The sequence below is a fragment of the Erinaceus europaeus genome, chromosome 11, assembly GCF_950295315.1.
Source record: "Erinaceus europaeus chromosome 11, mEriEur2.1, whole genome shotgun sequence".
NCBI lineage: Eukaryota > Metazoa > Chordata > Mammalia > Eulipotyphla > Erinaceidae > Erinaceus > Erinaceus europaeus.
In genome coordinates, this window is record NC_080172.1 from 50587455 (window position 1) to 50600998 (window position 13544).

The window sequence follows — 13544 nt, forward strand, 5'->3', positions numbered from 1 at the left end:
GACCTCAGAGCCTTAGACGTGAAAGTCTTTTGTATAACTATTATACTGTCTCACTAGCCCCTCTCTGATTCTCTATCTGAATAAAAAGTCGAGCCAGGAATGATGAAGTTGCAAATATGTGGAACTTCTACTAAAAAAAAAAATGTCATCATCTACTGAGTAAACCATGTCCCAAATGATGTGTGAGGACCTTTGTCTGGCCACAGCATGGGAGCACTATGCAAGGAGAAAGCTTCATGAGTGGTGCCCTCTCTTCCTGTCTCTCACCTATCTGGGGCACGGGGGTGGGGGGTAACACGTGGCACGGAGTGCAAGGACCAGCATAGGGATCACGGTTCGAGCCCCCAGCTCCCCACCTGCAGGGGAGTCGCTTCACAGGTGGTGAAGCAGGTCTGCAGGTGTCTCTCTTTCTCTCTGTCTTCCCCTCCTCTCTCCATTTCTCTCTGTCCTATCTAACAAGGACAACATCAATAACAACAACAATAAAAAAGGGAAATAAAAGGGAAAATAAATAAACATAAAAAATAATAAATTGTCTATTCAACATGACAATATGCTATTGTCATCCATTGGAATATTATGCAGATATGAAAAATGGGAGAGCTTCAAGTATTGCCCCAGCCATAAGCCTGGTGGCAGTTAAAAGTTTTTTTTTTTCATATTCAGTGAATTTATTATTCTAGGTATTGTGAACATATGGGTACCAATTCTTATTCTTAACAAATCCCTGGGACGGGGTGGGGGGGGGAAGTGAAGGGGGGATGGGGAAAGAGAGAGGTTTATAAGTATTCATTCAAGGAATTTTACCTATTGTCCAAAGTGAAAGTCATCTGGCTTTTTTGAAGTTCCTGGGCTCCACTATAATACTTGTCTATTTTACAAGTCTAAGCCAGCTCTTTTGAAGACTGAAAGTGCTCCAAAGGCCTGAAGTCAAGGGCATTGATGGGGTGGGTGGTGGTCAGATGTCATCTGGCTCCAGGCTAAGCGCCCTGTGTGGGAGCTGTGGGTGCGCGCGGGCGGGTCCTGCCGCAGACCCTTCCAGCAGCTGGTTCAGGAGCGTGAGGTTGCTGTCTCTCTGGGGCAGAGGCAGGGGTGGGAGGCAGTTCCTCTATTACTCGATCACTGCCATCTTGGCCCGGTCCTGCTCCCTTGAATTTGGGATCCTGAGCATTCTCGTGTAGCCCCCATTCTGATCTTTGTAGCGAGGGGCCAGGACTTGAAACAGCTTGGGAATCAGATCTTTCTCCGTGAGCCAGAAATCCGCCATGCGCATGGCGCGTTCGTTGGTGTCTCCGAGCTTCCCGTAGTCAATGAGCTTCTCCGCGTAGCCCCTTAACTCGTCCACGCGCGCCCACGACGCCTCGATGCGTTCATGGCGCACCAGGCCCGTCAGCAGGTTCCGCAGCAGATGGATATGGGACTCCTGACCGAGGCCCAGGTGGCGGAAGACGCGGCCCTGGGAGATGGCGGCTGCCACCGACAACCTCATGTTGGCCCCGTCTCAATTAAAAGTTTTTTTTTAAGTCTTAATTATAAAAGTATTTTGAATATTGTCAAAGGCTTGCTCAACATATATTGAAATAATCATTTGATTTTTGACTTTCCTATTGGTATGGTGAGTTAGACTCATTAACTTGTATGTGTAGAACCAACCTTGCATTCTAGAGATAAATCCCACTTGGTCATTGCATACGTCTTTTTGTTTTTTTTTTATTTTTAACCTCAACTAGTTTTCCTACCCCCGAATCTAGCCTGCTCATTTCTGACTGATGCTAAACCTCCAGTTGGAGGCAGGAGTGACAGACAGAGGCTAATCCTCAGACCAAAGCTTGGCAGCCTTGCTCCACTCCTTGTTCAGAGTAGTGTGTGTGTGCATGTGCATGTTTATGTGACTGACCTCAGTCTGGAATTCAGCCTAGAATTCACTAGGTCGTTCACTTCCTTCTTCATTCTGTCCTTCAGGGAGTGGTTCTCTCTGTAGCCATCAAAACATGCTAAGCCAGGGGGTTCGGTGGTAGTGCAGTGGGTTAAGCTCACGTGGTGCAAAGTGCAAGAACCAGTGTAAGGACCTGGTTTGAGCCCCTGGCTCCCCACCTGTAGGGGAGTTGCTTCACAGGCTGTGAAGCAGGCCTGCAGGTGTCTATCTTACTCTCCCTCTCTCTATCTTCCCCTCTTCTCTCCATTTCTCTCTGTCCTATCCAACAACAATGACGTCAATAACAACAACAATAATAACTACAACAACCATAAAAAAGGGCAACAAAAGGGAAATTAAATTTAAAAACATGCTAAGCCTGCTCAACTCATCTTCTTGTGGATTTTCATACTAGAGAACTTTATACCTAGAAGCCAGCTGCCTGGGAGTGTGCCATAGCCACCCTAGAGGCCTTTATACTCTCCCTACAGCTCTTTCTCTCCCAGCCCAAGGCCCAGGCTGTTTGTCTGTGTTGGACTGGGCAGAAGCCAATCAGATGGGCTGGATCAGGGTGTCCTGGCAGGGTGCCTGGGCACTCAGTGTCCCCTCTCCTTTGTCCTTCCCTCTGGGAGGAGGAGGGAAGGGCTTAAAGTGGGATGGACAGGAGCAGAACCAGAGCCTAGTATTCAAAGGGTCTGGGCAAGGTGGGTTCCTGTTATCAGATGGAGAGGTCCAGAAGGAAAGCAGAGGGACTGGTAGACAGAGCAGCACCATCCAGGGCTAATTCAGCAGCTGCTGGCCCCATGGTCTTGGGCAGGTCATTGTCATCCTCCTCCCCATCTCCTGTAGTGGGGAAGTCAGGACACTGATCATGTCAAGGCCAGATGCCTTGGTACTAATAATGCAAAGCCACCCTCTGGGGTGCCTGGTGGAGAGGAAAGAAAGTGCAAAGGTGACCTGAATCTTAATGCCCACCAGCACAGAGAGACCTCTGCATTCGATAAGGCGAGAGGGGCTCACAGGGCACAGGGAGGGCTCTGCTTCCATGATGGGGCTCCATGCACCCACACGTATTAAGATCTGTGTTCTTTGGCTCAGCGGGCAGAACACAGGGCTTCTAGGAGTGCCGGCTCCTTAAATCTCTGGTACTGTGAACATATTCCAGAGTGAAGCTCTCTACTGCGCCACCTCCCGGACTACTTTTTTTTTTTTTTTTTTTTTACCAGAGCACTGCTCAGCTCTGGCTTATGGTGGTGGGGGGACTGAACCTGGGACTTTGGAGCCTCAGGAATGAGAGACTCTTTGCATAACCATTATGATATCTACCCTCCGCCCCAGAGTGATGCTTTCATGTTTCTCCCTCTCACTAATAAATGTGACTAAAATGATTTAAGAAATGAATTCCAGCTGAACCTAAGACCTCAGAAAGATGTGAATTGGTAGAGTGGATAGTACTGGACTCTCAAGCATGACTTCAGTCCCTGGCATTGCAAGTGCCAGGGTGATGTTCTAGGTCTCTCTTTCTCCCCACTCTCTCACAAATCTATAAATCTGTTTAAGACCTCCAAGATAACTTTCTTATTGTTGTGAGGTTTTTTGAAAAAATATTTATTTGTTCCCTTTTGTTGCCCTTGTTTTTTATTCTTGTAGTTATTATTGTTGTTGTTATTGATGTCGTCGTTGTTGGATAGGACAGAGAGAAATGAAGAGAGGAGGGGAAGACAGAGAGGGGGAGAGAAAGAGAGACACCTGTAGACTTGCTTCACCGCCTGTGAAGTGACTCCCCTGCAGGTGGGGAGCCGGGGTCTGAACCGGGATCCTTACCCAGGTCCTTGGGCTTTGCACCAAGTGCACTTAACCGACTACTGCCAGACTCCCCCAAGATAACTTTCTAATGAGAGGGACTTTGTTCTAATATTTCAAAATCTGTTCATAAGAGAAAGAGAGACTGGACTTGGTCATATGAGGTGCTGAGGATTGAACCTGGGTTCTCAATCTTTAAGACATGGGCTCTACCCACTAAGCCAGCTCCCTGGCTTCACAAAAGGAACTTTTGAAGAGAGTTGTTTTTAACCAAGGGGAATTAAGGCTCTCCCTTCTCTTGAGAACTTTAAATTACAATAATTTGTTTCTGGGGCCAGGCAGTGGTGCACCTGGCAGAACATACATGTTACCAGGCACAAAGACTCAGGTTCAAATCATAGTCTCCACCTTCATGAGTGGTGAAGCTGTGCTGCAGGTCTCTCTCTCTCTCTCTCTCTCTCTCTCCTTTCCCTTTTGATTTCTCTCTGTCTCTATAAACACACACACACACACACACACACACACTTATACAGAAGGAGGAGGGAAGAAACTAAGAGAACAAATAAGATGACCTTTTTTTCACAATTGCCCCAGAAATTCTCATCTTCCATCTAGCGAGAAGAAACTACTCCTAGCAGTCTTATTTCCAACTGGCTCTCCTAGCCATGGCCTCATGCACCAGAGCTTCCCCCAGTGCTATGACACTTCCATATAGTATTGGGGCTCAAACTTGGGTTGTGATATGCACTGTTGGGTGAGCCATCTCTCCAGCCTCTGATTGCAGTTTCGTGGAGCTCGGCCACCCTCCTGGTCTCAGATACACATTCATCAGAGACTTGTAGCTTAGTGTACTGAGGGGGATCCGGTTTCTCACCTTCCCAGTACCCCATTTTCTCTCCCTGCTCCTTTCTTCTGGACATGCCAGGTCCTCTTCTGAACCCCCAGGCACTCTTTCCGGTGTTGTGTGCCAGCCGGTTCTGCATCCCACAGTCCCAGCTGGTGACATTTTTGCAGCCATTACCCACAGGGTGAAGAAAGGGCCCCTGTTATTCAACAATAGGGAGAAAGACAGAGACAATGGGAAATTGTGCTTCCGATGGGGTGTGGACAGAGAGGGAAAGGACAGACAGACAGACAGACAGATGGGGGTGCTGGACAGAGGGGTCTGGCTTCCTGAAGTAGCCAGAGGTCTTGAAAGATTCCACGTTGGAAACGTCTCCCATTGGCGATGCACATCTGGCACCCAGGCACCGGGGGGCAGAGGTGAGGCCTTTGTTGGGTGTGTGTGGTGGAGGGGGGGGTGCTTGTATGTGGACCGTGACAGTGTGGAGGCAGTGGGTGCTGGGCACTGTTGCCTTGAGCCACACTTGTGTCCATGGCCATCTGCTCATGGTCTCAGGCTTTGCATCAAGCAGTCCACTCACCCTTTCTCTGACCTAAGAGTGCTGAGAAGCAGAGATGGATCCCGCTCTCTGCACTGTGGCAGCTATCATTCCTGGGGTGCCTACTTTACCCTATGCCTCTTTTTGGGTCCTTGTCCCTCACTTACCTCTGGGCCCATGACAGTGAGTGCCACAAACATAGCACCCAGCCAGAGTCTGGACACTAGGCGTAGCCTGGCTGAGTTAAGTACTGGTGGTTAGGAGGCATCTCAGCTTCTGGGCTGGTTCTGTGAGCTCAAAGGAACATGAGGAGCAACTGTGCTGACAGGGTGCCCAAGTCCTAGTTTCTTCAGGCACTTGGTCCTCCTGGGGATCCGGGTCACTCCCTCAGCTGGACTGTCCTCCTCCAGCAGGACAAAGGGCTGTCCGTCACTGCTCCCTCCATCTCTGTGAAGAGACCTTCTTTTAACAGGTAGGCACTGAATGTACCACTATTCTCTTTCTTTGCAAGGGGTGGGGCTGGGCCATTGTACACTTGGTAAAATGCACAAGTGACCATGAGCAAGTACCCAGGTTCAAGTCCCTGATCCCCACCTGCAAGGGGGAAGCTTCATGAGTGGTGGAGCAGTGTCACAGGTGTCTGTTTTTCTCTCCTTCTCTGTCTTTATAAGGTGTATGAAGAACCTATCTGTATCCCTGTATTTTAAAAGAAAAATATTTATCTGTTTATGAGAGAGAACCAGAGCTCATGCTTGACAGTCCAATGCTTTATCCAGTGTGCCATCTCCCAGGCTGCTGTATACCTGCTTTGAAATACAAGCATGCAGATGTGTGGCTCAAGCCCCACTCAGCCCCCAGCTATGGGACCTCATCAAAACTTCTGAACATACAGGAACCCCTGCTTCAGCATGTGTAAAACTGTCTCCACTGCACAGGACTGCCAAGAGGGACAAATGACAGGGATAGCTGTACTTACTACTGGCCTCTTAATCAGCCTCTGGTCCCTTCCTCTCTGCTCAACAGTTTCCTGAACAAAAAGTGGTCCTTCTGGCCCTGGAAGTCCTTTCTGTGTCCAGTCTCTATTTCTCTTCATGCTCCCCCATTAACACACGTTTATTGAGCATCTCCTGGCACCAGGCATCATGCTGACAGCTGCAGATCATAGCAGACATACACACAGCCTGCTTACTCTACATGGACACTATCTGAGCATTTGACAAGTGTTGTCTCATCTGATCCTCACACAACTAAGGGGAGCAAGTGTCTGCTTGCATCCACATTTGACTGTAAGAACAACTAGGCAGAGAGTGGCTATGGGTTTTATTCAAAGTCATGCCATTAGGAAGTGGAGGGAACAGGTTTTGTTATTGGTGGTGTTATTTAACCAGAGTACTGCTCAGCTCTGGCTTATGGTGGTGTTGGGGGTGGGCAACAGGTGGTAGAGCACCCGGCTGAGCACACATTACAATACACAAGGGCCCAGGTCTGAGCCCCCGGCTCCCACCTGCAGGAGGAAAGCTTTGCAAGTGGGGAACGAGTGTTGCAGGTGTCTCTCTCCTTCTGTGCCACCCCTTTTCCTCTCGGTTTCTGGCTGTCTCTATACAATAAATAAGTAAATAAATAAATAAATAAATTTTAAAGAGAAAGAAATGCTACATTGTGGTGGTGCTGGGAATTGAATCTGGGATTAGAGCCTCAGGCATGAGAGTCTTTTGCAGAACCGTTATATTGTTTCTAAAAAAAATTTTTTTTTTTTTTTGAGATTTGACTTACTAATGATGGAGAGAGAGAACCAGAGCATTACTCTGGGACATTCAAAACTTGGATTGAAGTTGGGACTTCATGTGTCCAAGTCCAGTGCTCTAGTCATTATGCAACCTCCCAGATTGCACAAAATCTTTTGAAAAGTGAAAACAAGGATGGTTTGGGTGGTGTTGCATACACATTACCATGCATGAGGACTCAGGTTCAAATCCTGATCCCCATTTGCAGGGGGAAACTTCACTAGCAGTGAAGCAGGTTTGCGGGTGTCTCTCTCTCCTCTATCTTCACCTTCCCGCTCAATTTCTGTCTTTTCTGTTTGTCTATTTGTTTTTATGCCTGTCTTATCAAATAAAAATTATTATTTTTATTTATTGGATAGAGACAGCTATAAATTGAGAAGGAAGGGGGTGAAAGAGGGAGAGAGAGAGAGAGAGAGAGAGAGAGAGACAGAGATACCTGCAACACTGCTTTACCACTTGTGAAGCTTTCCCCCTGCAGGTGAGGGCTGGGGGCTTGAACTCAGGTACTTGAGCATTATAACATGTGTGCTCAACCAGGTGTGCCACCACAATCCCCCCCATAATTTTTTTTTTTTTTTAACCAGAGCACTACTCAGCTCTGGCTTATGATATTGCCAGGGACTGAACCTGAAACTTTGGAGCCTCAGACACAAGCGTCTCTTTGCATAACTATTATGCTATCTACCCCTTCCCTGTTTCTGGATCTTTATTAATGAATAAAAGTAGGTTAAGGAAACCTTGATCCACTTTTTTTAAATGGTGATGGTGATAAAAAAAATTCTATACAATTAGGAAGGGGGAGATAGCTTCTGAAATATGCAGCTATTTAAATCATTGCTTTATAATTTTGTAATGTGTACCTTATGCCTCTACAATGACTAGAAATCCAACATACAGTCTACATAGCCAGGGTCTGGGTGGTGGCGCACCTGGTTGAGTGCACATGTTACAATGCATAAGGACTCAGGTTTGAGCCCCCAGTCCCCATCTGCAGGAGGAAAGCTTTACAAGTGATGAAGCAGGGCTGCAGGTGTCTGTCTTTCTTCCTCTCTATCCCCTCTTTCTTGATTTCTGACTGTCTCTATCCAATAAATAAAGATAATAACAGTCTACACAGCCATACATATTATTCTCAAATTAACGTTGATAAACTTAGTGAATATATATCAGGTCTGGCTTATGGTGGTACCGGGGATTGAATGTGGGACCCTGGAGACTCAGGCAAGAAAGTTGTTTGTATAATCATTGTGGTGTCTCCCCAGTGCTTCTAAAATAAGGAAAGGCCCTGGTCTAGTGACCTGAAGAGCTAGAGGCATAGGCTGTAGTATAGACAGGATGCTCAGTGAGAAGAAAGGAAGGGTTTCCCAGAGGGGGCAAGTCCAAACCTATATCTACCAGAAGGTGAGCAGGGACCTGGGCTATTTCAGAGTTAGTGAGTGACGTTGCTTGGAGCACAGGACAGAAGGCACAGGTGGGGAGTCAGGCAGTAGCGCAGCAGGTTAAGCGCTTGTGGTGCAAAGCACAAGGACCAGTGATCCCTGTTGGAGCCCCTGGCTCCCCACCTGCAGGGGAGTCATTTTACAAGCAGTGAAGCAGGTCTGTAGGTGTTTATCTTTCTCTCCTTCTCTCTGTCTCCCCCTCCTCTCTTCATTTCTCTCTGTCCTATCAAACAATAATAACAACAATAATAACTACAACAATAAAAAACAACAAGGGCAACAAAAGGATATATATATATATATATATATATATATATATATATATATATATATGGCACAGGTGTATGTGTGTGGGTGGGAGTGGAGTGGGAGTGGAGTGGGAGTGTGTTGGAGCAGCAAGGGAGAACTCGGTCACAGAGCATCTTGGAAGCTGTGGTTAGGAGACTGTCAGGGATCCAGGGAGCCCTCTCCTTCATTTATTTACCAATGAGAGAGAAAGGGAGAGAGAGAGAGAGAGACAGGAGAGAGAAAGAGAACCAGAATAACACTTTAGCACATGTGGTGATGAGGATTGAACTCAGGACCTCAAGCTTGAAAATCCATAACTCATTTTTTTAAAAAAAATATTTTACTATACTCACTGACACTAAATCTTATAAGTGGCATCCTTAGACATGCCCAGATATTCTCTTTTCCAGATACATTTATTTATTTTATGTTTATATCTTATTTATTCATTAATGAGAATGATAGGAAGAGAGAGGAAAAGAACCAAACATCACACCGGTACATGTGCTACTGGGGGTTGAACTCAGTGCTGTATCTATTGTGCCACCTCCCAGATCACAGACACAGAGAATCCATTAACTCTTTTTTTTTAAATTTCTTTATTGGGGAATTAATGTTTTACATTCTACAGTAAATACAATAGTTAACTCTTAATCACCAGGTCACCTCCCAAGTTACCTTCCCAGTGCCTTAAGGAATGCCCGCCTTGTGCCCTGTAGACACTATGCCAGGCAGGCTCAGCCTCCCCACACCCTGTCATTTCCTTCTGTGGGCCTTGGTCATCCTCCTCACAGTCCTTGGGGGCACAGGTAAGTCCTCAGCCCTGAGGTACCTGGGATATGTGGGGAGAGGTTTCCGGTACCCCCAAGTGGCCAGGGCAGCAGCTGGGGTGGAGTGGGTTGTGGGGCGCTGCTGAGTAGGCAATGGAGGAGGGTTGGGGGTGCAGACTCTGGATGGGTTCTTAGGGCGGTTGGGGCCAGGGGTGCCTGCCACTGTGGTCCCCTCTATTCAGCATCCCACTCCGGCCCCCACTACCTCCTGCCCCCCATCCATGAGGTCATTCACTCTCGGCGTGGGGCCACCACCACGCTGCCCTGCGTCCTGGGCACCCCGCCTCCTAGCTACAAGGTCCGCTGGAGCAAAGTGGAGCCAGGGGAGCTGCGGGAGACACTCATCCTCGTCACCAACGGGTTGCACGCGCGGGACTACGGGCCACTGGCGGGGCGCGCCCGAATGCGGCGGGGACACCGGCTGGACGCCTCCCTGGTCATCTCGGGGGTGCGACTGGAGGACGAGGGCCGCTACCGCTGCGAACTCATCAACGGCCTGGAGGACGAGAGCCTGGCGCTCAGCCTGCGCCTGGAGGGTGAGGCCCAGTCGCCCCGCGCCCGCCCGGGGTGGAGTTCCACTGCCTTTCAGGGTTCCCCCAGTTTCCCCTCGGTTTGGGCTGCGCCCTCCTCTTCTACTGCTCCCACTCCCCACTGGCCCTTCCCAGGCTGCGCCTCACCCGGTCCGCACCCCCCTCAAGCTGTGCTCCCCAATCTGTCGGTCCTCCAAGCTGTGCTCCCCAGTCTGTCGGTCCTCCAAGCTGTGCTCCCCAGTCTGTCGGTCCTCCAAGCTGTGCTCCCCAGTCTGTCGGTCCCCCAAGCTGGGCCCCCCAGTCTGTCGGTCCCCCAAGCTCCGCCTTCCACCTTGCCGGGCTCCCCCAAGGCTGCGGCCCCAGCTCTGCCGCCCCCCACCCGCCGGTCCCCAGGCTGTCTGCTCCCTCCTAGGGGTAGTGTTCCCGTACCAGCCCCGCCGCGGCCGCTACCAGTTCAATTACTACGAGGCGAAGCAGGCGTGCGAGGAGCAGGACGGACGCCTGGCCACCTCCGCGCAGCTGTACCAGGGTGAGCACAGCGCCCTCCCCCCAGGCGGGCCCCTCCTCCGGTCCGACGCTCCCAACCCGCCCGGACCTCCCGCCCGCAGCGTGGACCGAGGGCCTGGACTGGTGTAACGCGGGCTGGCTGCTCGAGGGCTCCGTGCGCTACCCTGTGCTCGCTGCGCGCGCTCCCTGCGGGGGCCCAGGGCGTCCGGGTATCCGCAGCTACGGGCCCCGCGACCGCCAGCGCGACCGCTACGACGCCTTCTGCTTCACCTCGGCGCTCCCCGGTGAGTGTCGGAGGCCGAGGGCGGGGCCTCTGGTGGGCGGGGATCGGAGATGTGGGCGGGGCCTGGGCAAAGGCAGGGTCTGAGGACCAGAGCGAAGCCTGAGGCTTGAAGGGGCGTCTGGGCAGATGGGTGGGGTTTGGAGAAAGGCAGAACCCGAGGAAAGACAGGGGGGCGGAGGCAGGGCGTAAGGAGAGGGCGGGGCCATGGCTAGGCAGGGTCTAAGAACGGAGAGGCCGGGGCGGGCGGGGCGTTACTTCTCGGGAGCTGGCGGAGTTCATTGATTGGAGGGTGGGCGGGGTCAGGCAGCGGGAGTGGGCGGGCCCTGAATGGGGCGGGGCTAGGAGCCGCGGGAGGTTGGACCTCGGTCTCTTGGAGGCCGGCGCGGTCCGTCACTCACCACCCAGGCTTCAGTCCCACCTGCAGGCCCTGGTCCCCGCCTCCCCCTGGCCTGTGGCTGACACTCCGGTCCCCGCAGGCCGAGTGTTCTTCGTGCCCGGCCGGCTGACGTTTTCCGAGGCCCATGCGGCGTGCCGGCGGCGCGGGGCGGTGGTGGCCAAGGTCGGGCATCTGTATGCCGCCTGGAAGTTCTCGGGGCTGGACCAATGCGACGGCGGCTGGCTGGCAGACGGCAGCGTGCGCTTCCCCATCACCACGCCGCGGCCGCGCTGCGGGGGCCTCCCGGACCCGGGGGTGCGCAGCTTCGGCTTTCCCGGGCCCCAGCAGGGGGCCTACGGGACCTACTGCTACGCTGAGTAGGGGCCGCCCGCCCCAGCTTCCCACCCCCGCCATCCTAGTCAAGGGCTACGGGTGGCCCGCCCCGGCTGGCCGGGAGTGGGGGCGAGGGTGGGGGTGGCGACCCGGGGACAACGGGAGAATTGCTCGATGGCTTGACCTCTGTACACTGTAATAAAGTAACTTGGGGCATCTTTCGTGTCGGGTGCAGTTGTACTCGGGAAGAGGCATGGGGATGAGGGAGGTGATCGGGGACCCAGTGGACAGATCACACGCCCAGGAATACAGGGTAAGGGGAGGGGTTGCCGCCGCCAAGGGGAAGAGAGGAGCCTGAAGGAGAGCGGGAGAAGCGGGCACCCGAGGCGAGAGGTTGTGGAGAGCTTGGCTCTGACACACTCCAGAGAAGCCGGGGTGTTGTTGCACCAGTTACCACGCGAGGGCGCCAAACATCAGCTAAAATCAATACAAATCCTCCGGGAGCGCTCCTCTCCCCGCCTGCCCTCTAGGCACCGCAGAGCAAATGCAAGGACAGAAAATTATTTCCCAATGTGTTTGTTTGGGTTTTGGTTTTTTGTTCATTTTTATTTATTATTGGATAGAGACCGCGAAATTGAGAGGGGTGGGGAGATAAGAGAGAAAAAGACAGAAACATCTGCAGCCCTGCTTTATCCATATCTTATGAAGCTTTCCCTGTAGGTGGGGACCAGGGGCTTGAACCTGAGTCTTTGCGCACTATAATGCGTGCGCTTAACCAGATGAGCCACTGCCTGGCCCCTTTCACAAAGTGGTTCTATCCTGCCAGTCTCCCAGGAGTGCTCTAAGTGCCACTAGGAAAGTCATACTGGTTTTTACCCACTGTGAAGGTAACTCTGCTGAAAGAGGTTAGTAGTAGCATGGGCGCTGTGGCCAGCAGGATAAAGTTAATACTCAAGACACTCCATTAAAGGGCTGTGTTGTTTTCGCCAGGCTGGCTTCACGGGCAGGTAACAGACGACCGGGGACTCATGGCTGGGTTGTACCCAGTATCTCTTTATTCATGCAGGATGCAGCACAATCTCAGCTGAGCTAAGCTAAACTAAAAACTACAAACAATCTTGTCCTTATAAATATACTAGCCCAGTAGGGTGGGAACAGGATGCAACGCAAAGAGGGTGGAGAGAAAAGTGACTGGTGAAAATCAGGGTATGACAAGGAGAGGGGGCGGAGCAGGTGAGAATTCTACCACTAAACCACCAATGCCCTGGAGGGAAGGTGGTGCTTGTTAACAGAGGTTATGTAAATAGAATACAGTGTTATGTAAATAGAATAGTGTTAAGCAGGGGGGATTAAACTAATGAAACAGAAGGGGTTTTTAGAAGCATACCAACAATTCCCCCTTTCTTTTTAACTAATGGCCATAGTATCAGGATAGTATTGTACAGGCTTTTTCAAAAGAACTGGCATAAGACATGGAAAACAAAATAGGCAAGCAGCAATAACCAGTGTGATGCCAAGGGGAACGTTTCTTGCCTCAAGGCAAGGGCAAGGCCTAGCAGGCGAAAGGGCATTTCTTGCCTCTGGGAGTGCTTCATGCCTCTGGGGCATAACCTAATAAGGAGGGGGAGTTTTCTGTATCTGGGGACAGAGCCTGCAGGCGAGGGGACATGGTCTATAAAGTCTCAAGGCAATTGGCTGAAGTTAGTCTTTGAGAAACACAACAGCGTGTACCAGTAAGTCTGATGGAGGTGTCAGTCCAGGTGTCAGCTGACCACAGAAGAAAATGCCAAGGGATGAAACACTGCATGTCTGTCTTGATGGGGAATGTTGGCCACCAGAATTCTGCTTTTCTGTAGAGAGTGATCTTTGGAGTCTGTGAATCTGTTTCTTCAGGTCGTGCCACGTCACATCATTGGTTTCCAGGGGTGTGTTGTAGTCATTCCATCTTGTGGGCAATGTCAGAGAACAGGATCCAAATGGATTTCCAGGAATTCCATTTGAGTAGATGCTTTTTCATGTGAAGACTTTGACAGCTGAAATTCACTTACTTGTCAAACAAAACTTGTAGCAGATT

At 50.9% G+C, this 13544-nt stretch overlaps 1 protein-coding gene and 1 pseudogene across 3 annotated transcripts; one reads left to right on the forward strand and one right to left on the reverse strand.

Annotated features, from left to right (window-relative positions):
• Positions 1-754: 754 nt before the first annotated feature.
• Positions 755-1518, reverse strand: LOC103124793 (large ribosomal subunit protein bL17m-like; annotated as a pseudogene).
• A 3307-nt stretch (positions 1519-4825) lies between these two features.
• On the forward strand, positions 4826-11686 carry HAPLN2 (hyaluronan and proteoglycan link protein 2). 3 transcript variants are annotated; one of them, XM_060201628.1, is made up of 7 exons: positions 4869-4981; positions 5514-5572; positions 9331-9420; positions 9624-9977; positions 10384-10500; positions 10580-10762; positions 11238-11686. In XM_060201628.1, the coding sequence occupies exons 3-7, from the start codon at positions 9336-9338 to the stop codon at positions 11516-11518; spliced, it is 1020 nt and encodes a 339-aa protein (XP_060057611.1). In that variant the 5' UTR covers positions 4869-4981; positions 5514-5572; positions 9331-9335; the 3' UTR covers positions 11519-11686. The 3 variants fall into 3 exon arrangements, with proteins under 3 accessions (XP_007535602.2, XP_060057611.1, XP_060057612.1); XM_060201629.1 differs by having other exon boundaries at positions 4896-4981; positions 5511-5572; XM_007535540.3 differs by lacking the exon at positions 5514-5572 and having other exon boundaries at positions 4826-4981.
• The last annotated feature ends 1858 nt before the right edge of the window (positions 11687-13544 follow it).

Bases quoted from the DNA above. Each gene is read 5' to 3' on its own strand.
- HAPLN2 (XM_007535540.3), top strand. From the start codon at position 4,861: ATGGGGGTGCTGGACAGAGGGGTCTGGCTTCCTGAAGTAGCCAGAGGT. The intron at 9,421-9,623 runs GTAAGTCCTCAG...CCCTCTATTCAG, and splicing joins CACAGTCCTTGGGGGCACAG to CATCCCACTCCGGCCCCCAC. The intron at 10,501-10,579 runs GTGAGCACAGCG...TCCCGCCCGCAG, and splicing joins CTCCGCGCAGCTGTACCAGG to CGTGGACCGAGGGCCTGGAC.